The sequence below is a fragment of the Erigeron canadensis genome, chromosome 1 (genome assembly GCF_010389155.1).
Source record: "Erigeron canadensis isolate Cc75 chromosome 1, C_canadensis_v1, whole genome shotgun sequence".
In the NCBI taxonomy this organism is placed as follows: Eukaryota; Viridiplantae; Streptophyta; class Magnoliopsida; order Asterales; family Asteraceae; genus Erigeron; species Erigeron canadensis.
Window position 1 is genome coordinate 33764586 of NC_057761.1, and position 13489 is coordinate 33778074.

At 34.1% G+C, this 13489-nt stretch overlaps 2 protein-coding genes across 5 annotated transcripts; both read right to left on the minus strand.

Moving 5' to 3' along the window:
* Positions 1–580: 580 nt before the first annotated feature.
* LOC122604084 (nuclear pore complex protein NUP1) lies at positions 581–7765 on the minus strand. Of its 3 annotated transcripts, XM_043776999.1 has the most exons (8): positions 7459–7765; positions 5624–5747; positions 5213–5423; positions 4463–4753; positions 4308–4379; positions 2954–4215; positions 2187–2524; positions 581–2054 (listed from the first exon to the last, which is right to left on the minus strand). In XM_043776999.1, the coding sequence occupies exons 1-8, from the start codon at positions 7694–7696 to the stop codon at positions 895–897; spliced, it is 3696 nt and encodes a 1231-aa protein (XP_043632934.1). In that variant the 5' UTR covers positions 7697–7765; the 3' UTR covers positions 581–894. The 3 variants fall into 3 exon arrangements, with proteins under 3 accessions (XP_043632934.1, XP_043632929.1, XP_043632922.1); XM_043776994.1 differs by having other exon boundaries at positions 581–2524; positions 4463–4738; XM_043776987.1 differs by having other exon boundaries at positions 581–2524.
* Positions 7766–10682: 2917 nt separating this feature from the next.
* LOC122585727 (F-box/kelch-repeat protein At3g06240-like) lies at positions 10683–12799 on the minus strand. Of its 2 annotated transcripts, XM_043757850.1 has the most exons (4): positions 12615–12799; positions 11870–12008; positions 10961–11798; positions 10683–10878 (listed from the first exon to the last, which is right to left on the minus strand). In XM_043757850.1, the coding sequence occupies exons 3-4, from the start codon at positions 11591–11593 to the stop codon at positions 10765–10767; spliced, it is 747 nt and encodes a 248-aa protein (XP_043613785.1). In that variant the 5' UTR covers positions 11594–11798; positions 11870–12008; positions 12615–12799; the 3' UTR covers positions 10683–10764. The 2 variants fall into 2 exon arrangements, with proteins under 2 accessions (XP_043613785.1, XP_043613786.1); XM_043757851.1 differs by having other exon boundaries at positions 10961–12008; positions 12632–12799.
* Positions 12800–13489: the final 690 nt, after the last annotated feature.

A 13489-nucleotide genomic window follows, 5' to 3' on the forward strand; every position in this document is an offset into this window, starting at 1 on the left:
TTGCTAAAAAATATCTTTAGGATTGTATCTTTGAAAAATTTAAGATAAGAATTTGAATATTTACAAACTATTTAAGATAAGAATTTGAATATTTACAAACTTTTGTCAAGTTAATAGTATATTACTTATAATTTATAGTATTGAATATATTAATATTTATATATATATAAACATATCATTAATATAAATAAATGGTCCGGTTTGGTTAAACCGGTTTAATAAAAGTCTAAAACCATGAACCAGACTATAAGAGCGGTTTATGAAAAAGATAAACCGACGGTGTAAGGTTTTGGTTTCAAACCCGACCAATCCATCCAATTACTTCGGTTTAAACGGTTTAGCCGGTTTAGACCAAACCGTGCCCATCCCTATTTGGATGGACATTTGACACAAGTGGTGTCAATTCGGTTTGAAAGTACACGGCTGCAATGCTGCATATTTTTCACTCTAGAGACAAACTCTAAGCTTGAGTGAAATGTTCAAAGACGCTAGCTAGTTGCATTGCTTATTTAGATTGAACAGATCTCAGTTCAAAAATAGTCATTAACATTCATATGAAACGGGAAAGCAACAACGAAGATTGTGACACGTTTATACCCTTTGGTTATGCATTTTATACATAAAGAGTACACACAGATCCACAGCAATGTTGTATGACCTGAAATGGTAAGTATCTATTCCTAGTACAGTACGGTAACAAATGGCTCTAACATTTCACACACTACAACCCTTAGCTCCAAAATTGTGATCTAATAACATTCTAACTACAACAACACTTGACCATAACAACACAAGACAAAAAATGTGCGACTCAAAACATCGATACCTGGCTTAGATGCCATATCGATGAGCTCTGAAACAAACTATAGTTTGGAAGAACCACTTCCCAAATGTTTATTGACCCTTTCTTCTGTTCTTGGTTTTAACTCTTACCATCCTCCGTTGAGATTTATCACCTGCAGACCCTAATGAAAAACTTCCGCCTCCAGCATTGAACTCCACACTAGACGACTGGAAAGGAATCTGAGGTGTTTGATTCGGCTGGCCAGCAAACTGGAAAGTATTCGCTGTTGGTGTTGGAGTTGGGGTGCTAGAACCAAACATGAACCCTGGTGCACTCACAGGAGCTTGACCAAACGGAGAAATAGAACTAGGAGTATGCATAGAATCCTCAGCCATGCTATCTTCCATACTCATCTGATCATTATTATTTGGTGATAGGGTGGCAGCTCCAAAAACAGGAGCCGAGTTTCCAAAAACAGATGGACCCGAAAAAGATGAGTTTGTAGCACCAGTTGTCATGAATGAAGCTGCCGTATTGGATGCGCCAAATACAATAGGTGAAGTAGTAGTAGAAGGCATCGGTGTCGACGATGCCCCAAATGAGAACACCGTAGATGATGGAGAAGAACCTAACGTAGAGCCAGATCCAGAAGACGGTGGGGCCTGCCAAGTAGAACCAAAAATGCTAGTAGTCGAAACACTAGTGGTATTACTAGATTTTCCCTCTGAAGAGGCAGCCATTAAACCAAAACTAGCTGATGAACCAAAGGCAGGAGCGGATGATCCAAAGGCAGGAGCGGATGATCCAAAGGCAGGAGCGGACGCACCAAATGCAGGAGTGGACGCACCAAAAGCAGGAGTAGCGGAAGCACCAAAAGCAGAAGCAGATGTTCCAAAAGCAGGAGTAGCGGACGCACCAAACGCGGGAGTAGCAGAAGCACCAAAAGCGGGAGTTGAGGCAGCAAAAGAAGCGGGAGAGCCAAAATGGAAAGGGCCAGACTTTGTAACTGCAGTAGATGCACTTGTGTTTGCCTGAGATCCATTTGTGACACTAAAAAAAGACCCCTGTGACGGAGCAGTGGTGGTAGAAGCAACAGCAGGAGAGCTGAAGCCAAAATAGCCACTTCCAGTGGTCGTGGTGGTGGCAAAAGATGTAGTGGTTGAAGGCAAGCTGCTTGTATTGGATCTCAGTTCCTTATCATTTGTAGCATTGTTATTATTCCCAGTTTCTGCCATTGAAGTTGGAGTAGCAGTAGACCCAAAACTGAAAACTGGCAATGACGCAGATGTCGAGAAAAAATTAGTGGTGGCAGCAGTAGCAGTGGTGGTGGATATTGGAGTGCTGGTACTAGCGGAAACAACATTGGGAGAAATATTATTAAAAAATGAATTTGTATTTGTACCCGCGGTTTGAACGGGAACAGAAGCCAAAGCAGGAGCACTTGAAGCAGAGGCAGCGTTAGATGCGTTGTTGGCGGGGTTGCCAAACGAGAAAGTACCATTAATTGAAGGAAAAGCAGGAGCATTTGAAGCAGATGTTGTGTTTGGAGTAGATGTGGTGTTGGTGGGTTTGCCAAATGAGAAAATATTATTTGTTGATGTAGCTAGAGGAACAGCGGATGATTTTAACTCTGATGTTCCTAACGAATTTGCTATATTCTGATCATTCCCGTTCCCATTGTCTTCCTTGTTGGATGCTGAAAATTTCACATGATCGTTCTTTGGAACTGAAGATATAGCACTGCACAAACACAAGAGAGATGAGAATCCCCATGTAACAAGTTAATTCAGTTTTAGCAACATATATAGCAATGTACCACAGACAGAAATTTCACCAATTTACTTTCCAATGTCTCAATACATGTCATTATTTATCTTGTAATAGCTCAAATGAATAGGGACTAAGAGAACTCCCTTAATGTGTATTCAAGGATAGAAATGTTGTAACAATATTGTTCACGTATTCAGAGTTCGCATATTTACAATTAGAAAATAACAATTATAATAAATTGAGCATTAATGTACTTAGGGACCAATTTGAACCAGTTAACCCACATATAATTTCAATTGATACTAAAATGATCCATTTTAAAAAAGCCTCGTTTATCTTGCAACCTCAATAACTTATTATGGAGATAGGTTACACAAAATCGAAGATAAAATTTCTAACCTGTTCGACTCAGGTGCCTTTAGATCTGAAGTAGCATCGAGTTTAAACACAGTAGGCTCTTTAACAGATAACTGGGATGGTGATACCTTCTCTACAGTTGTGCCAAACAAAAAAGGACTAGGACTAGAACTCTTTTCTGAAGCAACCTTCTCTGTTTGCAAGTTTGTTTGTAAAAGCGCACTTGTTTGGGTGCTTGTAGTTGATGGAGGTGAGGGAGGGAGCTTCATTCCTCTTCCTGGTTCAATGAATACCCCAAAGTTGGTTTTTAAAGATGTAGCATTTTCCACCTCTTTCAACTCAGCCTGTTCTGGAAATTTAGGAACCTCAGCGGACACTGATTCATTATTCACAAGCAATGCAGGAGTTTTGGGAGCTTCAGTAAGTTTTGGAGACTCGATGCTGTCAGCAACATCAAGCTTGTTTGCTACCAAAGAGGTCTCAGGTTTTTCACTTTCAACCAATGGAAAGGAGACAGGTCCATTAACATGAACTTCATCATCATCATCTATCTCGAACGAATCGTCAGGTGCACTCATCTGAAAGGCACGCTTTTTCTGAGGAGACTCGGATGGAACCTTCAAGGGTGAATGAGAATTTGTAACATTTGGTGCATTATCTTTTAAAGGGACTGGCACTTCACCATTGGTGGAATTATATATGCTACGAGGACTAGGGAACTTGCTTGTTCCATTTTCTTCAATTTTCTCTTTCCCTTTGAAACTGGACTCTCGCCTATCATGTCTATATCCATTTTCTTCAATTTTATCTTTGCCTTTCGAGGCTGGTTCTCGACTAGTATGTATTTTAGCCTGGTGTGGAGCTTCTGATTTCTCACTATCATGAGGATAATTAAGTGATTTTGGTATCTCAACTTTCTCCAGGCTTCTTAGAGCCTTACCATGGAGCATATCTAATGTCAATTTAGTGGGTGATTCAGCTGATCCTGATTTATTTTCTTTTGGGCTTGGTTTTTCAAGGTGCTGCAATATTTTTGTGGCTGTTTGTGTGGACTTCGTAGGAACCAAAGCATATCCGGAGCCATGCATGGACGTGTCCCCATTTAGCTTAGCTCTCTGCAAGTCTTCTGGTTCAGACCCACTCATTAATAGCAGCTTTTGACCTGTGGTATCTGATTGTTGAAAAGGGGTGTATCCAAGTTCTCTTTTATCTCGTGACAAAAGATTAGCTTTCTGTCGAGTTCTACGCAGCGGGCCACCTGATCCTATATCATCATCTAGAACTGAACTCCTACGCTTTATAGCCTGAGGCAGAATGTAAAAACACGGTTCAAACGTTAGATAACATAATATTCTACAAAGCTGAAAATAAAACATATGATATTTCTAACATATACCATTTTGCCTTCCTGTCCAAACGTAGACTGAGAAGTCAATGTTGCACCATGACTGTAATTTGACCCAATACCCTGAAGTTTATATAAGAAAATACAAAGTATACTTCATCAATATCCAGGAGCAAGTGCAATGGCTATGTGCAAAACAGGGATACCTTTAGGGTAAAAGTTGAAGATCTGGCATATGGTGCGCGTGCCATGCTGTACATTGCTGATCTCCCTCGAGATCTTGGTGTCACAAAACCATTTTCAAGACCCTTAAAACCATTCATAGTAGTCTTTGAAGCAAATGATGAAATTGGTGTTTTTGGAAGGCCACTTGCATCCGTAAGGAACTTCATATCTTGTTTCATTGCTGATGATGCTATCGGCCTGGAACCCATGTAAGCTTTTGCCAGCTCAGCAGGTGAAGCCATTTCGTCTTCAAGAGCCTGAAGACAGTATAACTACAATGTGTGTATAACAAGTAAAAACCACAGATGGCTTGACATAACCAAACTGACATGTGCTGATATAATGTTTGCTTAAAATTAGACTGAAACAGATGGGTATGGCATTTTGTGTACCATGTCAAAACTGTCAAATTTTCATATGTGCCAAACATGGTATAATTGGGGCCAAAGCGAAATATTTTCCGTCCATAATTTGGACATATTATAGATACTATGTGACAAATATGAAAATAAAGCAAAAATTAACTCTATAACCATCTAACTTTGGTATATAATAATGGCTGAAGTTTCATGCACTAAAAACACATTTTGGGTCAGTTTTAAACCATTTGACACATTACTTTTAAGCTAACAACTTCATTCATAAGTTTAACGGTTAAAATTGTCACCTCTAACAAAATTAGAAACAAACTGGTAACACAAACCGGAATATGTTTTATAATTGTTGCTCACTTTTGAAGTAACAGCTGGTGTTGAAATACCAGCATAAAAGTTATCTCTCTCGTCAACATGCCTCTTTTGTGAGCCGCTTGTTGATGCCTCAAGCCTCAGAATACGAGACGGTGAACTATGAGGCTTTGCTCCATCTCTTTCAACGACATCATCAGAAGGTAACTCAGTGGTCCTTGAATGCAATAATGCTGTCAACCGTTGGATTTCGGTTCTGTAGCAGTATATAACATGAGCAATGGCAAAGGTTCAGACTATTTTATCTTAAAAGCAAGCTTTTAGTCAAGACACTTTTCAGATTATTAATATATGAATGTAGCCCTCAAGCTCCACAATGTGGTATAAACTAAAGATAGAACTCACCAGTTAGAATACAAACCATAACTATTAGGGGTGTAGTAAAAAAAGACCAACCTAGTAAAGGTTTTTTGTTGCAGCATTTGTTCAAGTTCTGATATCCCAGTGGCAGCAGCAATGCTTGCAGAATTCTCACTTTTCTCTGACGCCTGAAGAACATTCTTGGGTTCTTCATTTATCTCTGGTCAAATAAAAGCTTTTGTATGGTTATGTAAAGTGAAAAGCAAAAATTTAAGTGAAGTGATTAATACAAAGGACATCTATAATAAATACCATAGCTTCCACTCAAACAAAAACATTTACAGCAAAATTTAGTCATCCTCTATTACCGCTTATCACTTGTATAAGAATAGTTTACCGATGCAGATCTATGACGTGCAACTACGGTAACACAATAATATCTTAATTATTATTTTCTACTGATAATTTACCTGGCCTGATATAAATGAATATGCTTAAATTCATAAGCAAGTATGAAGAATGAAGACAATGATTCATGCTTAATTTACTGATAAATGTAGTCTGACACAATGGTTAGACCAAAAACTAGATCATTTAAAAATTTCAAAATTTTACTCAAGCTTGTTTCTGTTTACGGCTAGCAGAAGTGTCATATATTATCCTTCTTAATTTACAATAATATCATATTATTGCATCTGTAAGCAATCTCTGCATGTTCTAATGTCCAAAGGCACACATACCCCAACTTTAAGGCTTTTGCCCTATCTAACTAACAAAATTTGAAGAATTTAATAAGATGAAAAATATCTGATGTAACACAGCTCAAAGTTTAAAAGTACAAACTTCCACAGCACGGACAGCAGTATCCTTTAAAGCACCTTGGGACCCGTTAGCGAAGAATTAAACTTTTTTAGATACATTTCATCGATATGACACAAGAACTTTATTTAAAACAACTTGGCCAGGCAGGGAATCACATCAAGACGGCGCCATTTAACTAAATTATTTCATCCACGACAGCAGAAATAGTTTCTAAGCACCTCGGAAAATGTAGCTATGAAAAGTCTACTGTCCCACATATACAATAACGTTTACATACTTAGCTTCGTGTCATGTTATAATTTGCTATTAGAATGGAAGTATGCTCTAGCACATGTCAATGTCACAATTACTTGGCTTCAATCAACATCACTTCCCGTTAACATTGATCTCATAAACATAATTGATAGCAGATATTCCACAACTTCTGCCTACTTTAGTGTTCCATCCTAAAATATCTTGTATAATCATCTAAGCTACATGCCTACATGATATGATAGACTAAAGCTGTAAAATAGTATACAGTAATATTTGTACATCCAACAATGCAAGAGCCAAGAGCTTTACGAGTCTTCACTGAAAGGTGTCTATTATAACAAAAAAAAACACCTTTTTAAAGAAGGAACATCCTAATCAATCAAATACATACATAATGAGGCAACAACCAACGAAAGACTAATTCTTTAACCAAATGAAACCCGAAAATCCACCTATATATCTATAGACCAACTTTTAACTACAAAACTAATAAACCTCCCCTTTACCAAAAGTTTCTGTTTTTCCCCACATTACAAACTAAACTAACATTAATTAGTAATTAGCACATCCGGCTCGGAAATACTCGGGATCGATAACAAACAAGCCTAATTTCTAAAGAGAACAACCTATAATAATATATAGGTACACATGTACATACATAAATACATAATTAACTCCTAACCAAATCAAAATTTCAGTAAAATAAACAATTTTCCAAATTCAAACAAAAAAAGAACCTATTTTTTCAAAAGATAATGCAGCAATTAAGAAAATAAATATATAAAACCCTAAACAAGCTGACGTGGCAAATAAATTACGAAAATTCATCAAATTTGAATTAAAAAAAGTTGAACCTGAAGGAAGAAGGCGGTTACGGAAAGCGCCAAAAAGCTTATTAGCACCAGCATATATAAGTCTAGAAGCTGGATTCACAATTTTTGTTATCAAGCTAGGGTTTTGGATTTTTTTATTATTAATAATTGGACGATCATACGGTGTCGTTTTGAAGTTTCGTCGAGATTGATTCTTGCGGACCTTGCCGCCGGCTCCCGTTGATTGATAAGGTGGATTTCCGTCGCCCGCCGTCGCCATTTGCTGCCGGAGAAAAAGAGAGAGAAAAGGTTGATGTTGAGGAAAGAAGGGGGAAAATCTAAGGAGGTGGAAAATTTAGGGTTTATTTATTTATTTATTTTTTGAGGCTTATGGACTTTTTTTGGTTATTTTTTTTAAGTTATTGGAAATCGTAGAGATACATTAAAAAAACAAACACAAAAAAAATCTATTACCATTCAATATTGTTTTTTGTGTTACTTATTTTAGCAGACAAATATTTGTTGTTGGAGAATGAGAAAATGACCGATTCTTTTAAAATTTTAGCCTAATAATATCACTTTTTTAATTTTTTCATGTGATATGATTATGACGATAATTAGGTTGATCTATTAGGAGGATTTATCATAAAAAAAAAATATACTTTCATGTTGAGAGAGAGGAACAAAGTGTTAATATGCAAATACGATAGTTCGTTATATAAATCAAAAAATTTTAACCATTTTTCAAGATTTAATTCTTTTCTTTTACTATCCGATTAGCTCAAAAATTAATTATTTTTCTGTTCAAATCACTGTTAACTATTTATTAAAATCACATTAATATAAAATCTCAAGTTTTCTATTATTATATTATATTAATACGGGTAGTCTCGAAATATATTAATCAAAGCTAAAAAATTAGAATTCAAGTATATTAAATAAATACGAAATAAAATTAAAATACCTAAAAAGTAAACATAAAATAATTAATGTTGTTAACCCTTTTTTTTCAACTTTAGTTAAATAAAAAAATTGTAGTTTGTTATATTTAAATTTAAGACGAACACAAACAACAATTTTAGCCTATAATTACGAAATTAAAGAAGGAAACATATGAAAATTAATTTCATATAAATATTAAATCTAGTTAACCTTTTTTTTTCAACTTTAGTTAAATAAAAAATTTATAGTTTGTTATATCTAAATTTAAGAAAAACACAAACAACAATTTTAAACTATAATTTCGAAAACTAAAGAAAAATATATAATTTGAAAAGTACATACCAATTTATCAACAAAGATCATCTCGAACGTTTTGATTTTCTTTGGGTTGTTCCACTCTGAAACAGTTCATACATGCACAACACGGAGTCGTAGATGATGGTTAACCTGTGTTGGCTTAAGATCTTCAAGATGAACTAATGTGGTCGTATTTTTTGTTGTCGAGGAAGAATCCATAATGAACCTATAATGGAGAACAAACTAAATTAATAGAGATAATAATAATAATAACATAAGAATTTAATGAGGTTGTATATATATATAGATATAATATAATATAATTTTTGGTAGACTTTTAAGGATAAAAAGATTGTTTTGTTAATAAAAGGTCGGCCTAAATATTTAATAATTAAAAAAATAAAGGATTAATGAGGAGAGAGTTTTAGGCTAAAAGAGGGGGATTAGGGGTACCAAGTGTACCCCCAACCCCTCTTTTAGTTATATTATAAATATATTTGGAAGAGTTTTAAGGATAAAAAGATTTGTTTAATATATTAAAATATATATATATATATATATATAGAAAAAATAGAGGAGACGCCTAAAATATGTGGATTAATTAGAAGAGAGTTTTAGGAGGGAAAAAAAGGATTAGGGGTGTTAAGTGTATCCTCAACCCCTTATTTAGTTATATTATAAATTAGTTAATTTAAGTTAATGATAAGTACTAAATTTTTCAATCAATTTAATTTACATAATTAATAGTTCATCAATATACACGTTATTAATTGTTATCCACCGAAGGACGGGTTAGTGTTTTTTTTTTATAATGTGGAGGTAAGTTAGAGGCTCTAAACGTCTGAAATAATGGTTAGGTTGTGTGTACCATTAATCTGGGCCCACTCCTTAGCTAAATAATTACATGTTCATCAAATTATTTTATAGTAACAATAAAAATAAATTTTAAAGTGTTGGTAATCAAAATTTTCCCAGTAAACTTTACAAAGTAAGAATACATATGCCTATAGAATATGCTTATTTCATTCATTTATTAACATATATATATTTTATTTCTTAATCCTCATCATTAATTTGTCAGAGACACTTTTAAGCTTATTATTAAGGGCACATCAAACATTTTCCAATATTAAAACCTCAATAAAGTTTTGCTCATTATTTGACTTGGAAAGAAAATTGAAATTATATGCACTCCACTTTGTTGAAGTATGAAACACAAGATTCAAACATACTCATTTCTTGCTGGGGTGTGTGTATTTGTTATTTGTTATATTCACCATCATTGTTTATTTTTGTTAATTAAAAAGTCACCATCAAAAACTCATTCTCAATCAGTGACATACACATCATAAGTATTCAAAAATATTTCACATTATGATTCACAGCTAAACATGTCTTTTCCTTTTAAGGAAGTGATGTGTATATTATAAAAATATTTCATACACAATACTCTCATTCATTACATCCCAGTACATAATGCAAAACAATACTTGTATTTGATATGCATGACACATTTGTAACAGCCTCATAAGAAGAAATCAAACTCTTATGTAATGTGCAGATTCACAAGTCAAGTATTACTTGAGATTTATCCGTATGTAAGTTAGCAAATTATAATTGTGACCCTGGTTAAATGAAATGAAACAGCAGAATAACATTATATGGGTGAGCATCTAACATCTGTATGACATAAAGTAACATATTACATCTCTGTTGCAATAATGAATGAGAATATGCTATTCTCCAAGCTAATAGAAAGATAAATGGTGAATAAGATGGAATGTGAGATAGGCCTGGTAGACATCAATTATATGACTATTATGGATACAACAAGAGCACGAACACGCATACATGACCACAAAGCAGGCTAGACCTCCTGAGATGCTATAAGTCGGGAAACTAATTCAAATCGATCCATAACTCCATAAGAGACTTCTTCTATTATCACCTAAAGGATGTTATAAATCTGAGTGTTCTCAGAACATGGCCAATAACTAATATGTAACGACAATGTCAAATACTCGTGCTAAGGAGAACATAAGTGTAATTCACCATATTTTGATGCTTGATAGTTGATATAGACCTAAGAAACATAGTATATAGTCCTAACTATAAGAGATCTTGTCTTACGTAGTCCTTAATGACCAATTCCCTTTTAAGTAAACCAAGTTCTAAACCCTTTTTTTGGACAGCGAGGCTCCTTTCCGATACAATGCTTAGCATCTACAACCCAAACAAGACTGTCAACATACTGAACAATTTTGTTTCTGTTATTCATACTAACCTTAATCTTAGATGAGTTTACCTTAGAGGCAATTGGATCGTACAAAGATATACATTCATCATTATCAATATAAACGAGCTCATTATGCAATGTGAATCCAAGTGGTCTAAGAATACTACATTGGTGTGAGAACACACGGTGTTTGAGCCACCATGATTCAGCCACGCCATACTCATCCATTACCCATATCTCAAACTCACTCTCTTTAACTTGTGACATCACACAAAGCTTTCCTGTCATAAAATCGCAAGTAATAGGCCTGTTATAATTATAAATTTGTAAAGAATCTGGGAGAGATATCTGATTGAAAGTCTCTGCACCCAAATCAAGTGCAACAATCTTTTGTCGTCTGATCAATTCCACCTCCTCCTTGACATCGTAAGCTAGCCAATGAAGATGACCATCATGTCCATCAACACAAACTTCATTTCTACCAATAACATCTTTACACCGAGGTGGATAACTTTTGATAAATTTCCAAGAATGATTTCTCGTACTATAAACCTCCACTTGCTTCCATTGTTTATCCTTGTGAATGTAATGCCCAGTAGCTAATGGAATGTTGGCTGTTAGCTTAATAACTTTGTAATCATCTGTTTTGGGGTCAAATCCAAACCGGAAATTATAGACATGATAACAAGAAGAAGAGGGCATACTGTATGGTGGGAGACGTAATATGGCTGAGAGAGAAGGGTTCCAAATGTAAATGGAATTAGTATAAGAGTAATAACCATAGTCAAGGCATATTAAACCGTTAATAGAACCAATAATGTGACATCGCTGGGGTGGGGTGTGAATGCTTCAACGTCCTTCAAGCAACTTCCACCCTTTACCAAAAGTATTTCATCTTTGTTGTGGGCTGAATAATAGAGATGGGATTTAATAAAAGACTGTGCAGATAAAAGAGCACTCCAGGGTTTAGAGAGAGACCTCATTTGAGCAAGCTGTTTGGAGGATAAACGAATGAATATGTTTGTTAATAAGATATCGTCAGGGATGTCGTTCGTTACAGTGGCTCGCTGTTTCCGTGGTGTCATTCTCGTGTGCCTGCCTCTAGTTCAACAAATATCTGAGAAACGTACCAACAAAAAGTGAGAGCTCGATCAAACAATCGATATTTTATCCCATACGTCTAAAATTTGCAACATTTAGGAGGTGTTTATGTAAAAATTTGGTGTTTGACAAATGCAGATAATCAAAAAATAACAATGTCTTATCAAATTAAAGACCTCAGAATGTTCATTCACAAACATATAATCTATCCAAATACACCTTTAGCCTATACACTATGTTAGTTTTATGGACTTTTAATGCATCAAAATGATGTTTTTAAGTGTTCTTACCGTGTTCTTATTTTAAAGGTGTTCTCACTAGAGTGTTACCCTATATATAACGGTAAACTATTCTACACTTGTTCCTAAATTCCACAAATGGCTGGATGGAACCCAAGATTCACGGAAAAAAACCCCATTAATCCACCCTACAAATGTAAAAAGTGAGACTCGAACCTAATGTCTTATCTAAGCCTCTAGCAAGTATGCTAAACCCACATTGGCTCTATGTACAAGATTTCATATCCCCATCTAGGGTTTTATGGCTGTTTTCCATTAAACAAGCAACATATAATTTCACAAGATGTAAATCTCAACATATACATGTATGTATGATTAATTACCTCTGGTAAATTTTTACCTTTGAAATCTCCACGCCAGCCCTATAAAACAATGATAGAATTAATTAGTTACGATAGGAAGTGTTTCAGGGTTGTACAGATTACAAGCGTTTGAGAAACTACTTCAGTTAAAAAAAAAAGTGTTTATTTATAAACAAAGACTTTGAATTTCATATTTACTATCTTATTCTATCTATACAACTTGATAAAAATTCATACCCCAAAATTATAAAATTTGATACGGAAGATAACCAATATATCCAATTTACATATTCACATCAGATATTTAATGATGCTTGTAATTAAATTAATAATCTGGACATATTTGATGGTTTTATAATTTATATATCTTAATCTTAATCTTAACCTTAATATATACTATAAGACATATAAGACAGTTGTACTAATGACTTATTAACCAATCATATCACTCAATTTCATCAAACTGACTTTTGATGATGTCATCATTTAGATAAACTACAAATTAAAAATCCCAATAATCATTATCCAAATATATTATTATATTGATACTTATATTAATTTGTAGAAACAGTCTCATTAAATTACACTTTTTTGTTTTCCATCAATAATTTACACTTTTTAGACCCTTGAATACTTAATCTATATATATTTTTAACCATCAACTTGAGAGAATTCTTTAAAATTTGCAATCATTTAATTAATTAAAAAAAGTTCAACATATGAAATATTGTCTACAAAAATTTATTTCAAAACTTAATGACTAATTAACAAATATTAGATTAGATTTTTATAAATTATAAATATTAATATTTAGTTTAATATTTAATATAAACATAAATTAAACTCTAGATACATATCCCAAACATAATAACAGATGACGATATATAATATCATCA

Excerpts from the sequence above, each read along its gene's own strand:
- LOC122604084 (XM_043776987.1), bottom strand. The coding sequence starts at position 7,696 with ATGGCGACGGCGGGCGACGGAAATCCACCTTATCAATCAACGGGAGCC. Across the intron at positions 4,754-5,212 it reads CACCAGCTGTTACTTCAAAA|TTATACTGTCTTCAGGCTCT; the intron begins GTGAGCAACAAT and ends CACACATTGTAG. Across the intron at positions 2,525-2,953 it reads AAGGCACCTGAGTCGAACAG|TGCTATATCTTCAGTTCCAA; the intron begins GTTAGAAATTTT and ends GTGTTTGTGCAG.
- LOC122585727 (XM_043757851.1), bottom strand. The coding sequence starts at position 11,593 with ATGCCCTCTTCTTCTTGTTATCATGTCTATAATTTCCGGTTTGGATTT. Across the intron at positions 10,879-10,960 it reads ACGATCCAATTGCCTCTAAG|ATGCTAAGCATTGTATCGGA; the intron begins GTAAACTCATCT and ends TTTGGGTTGTAG.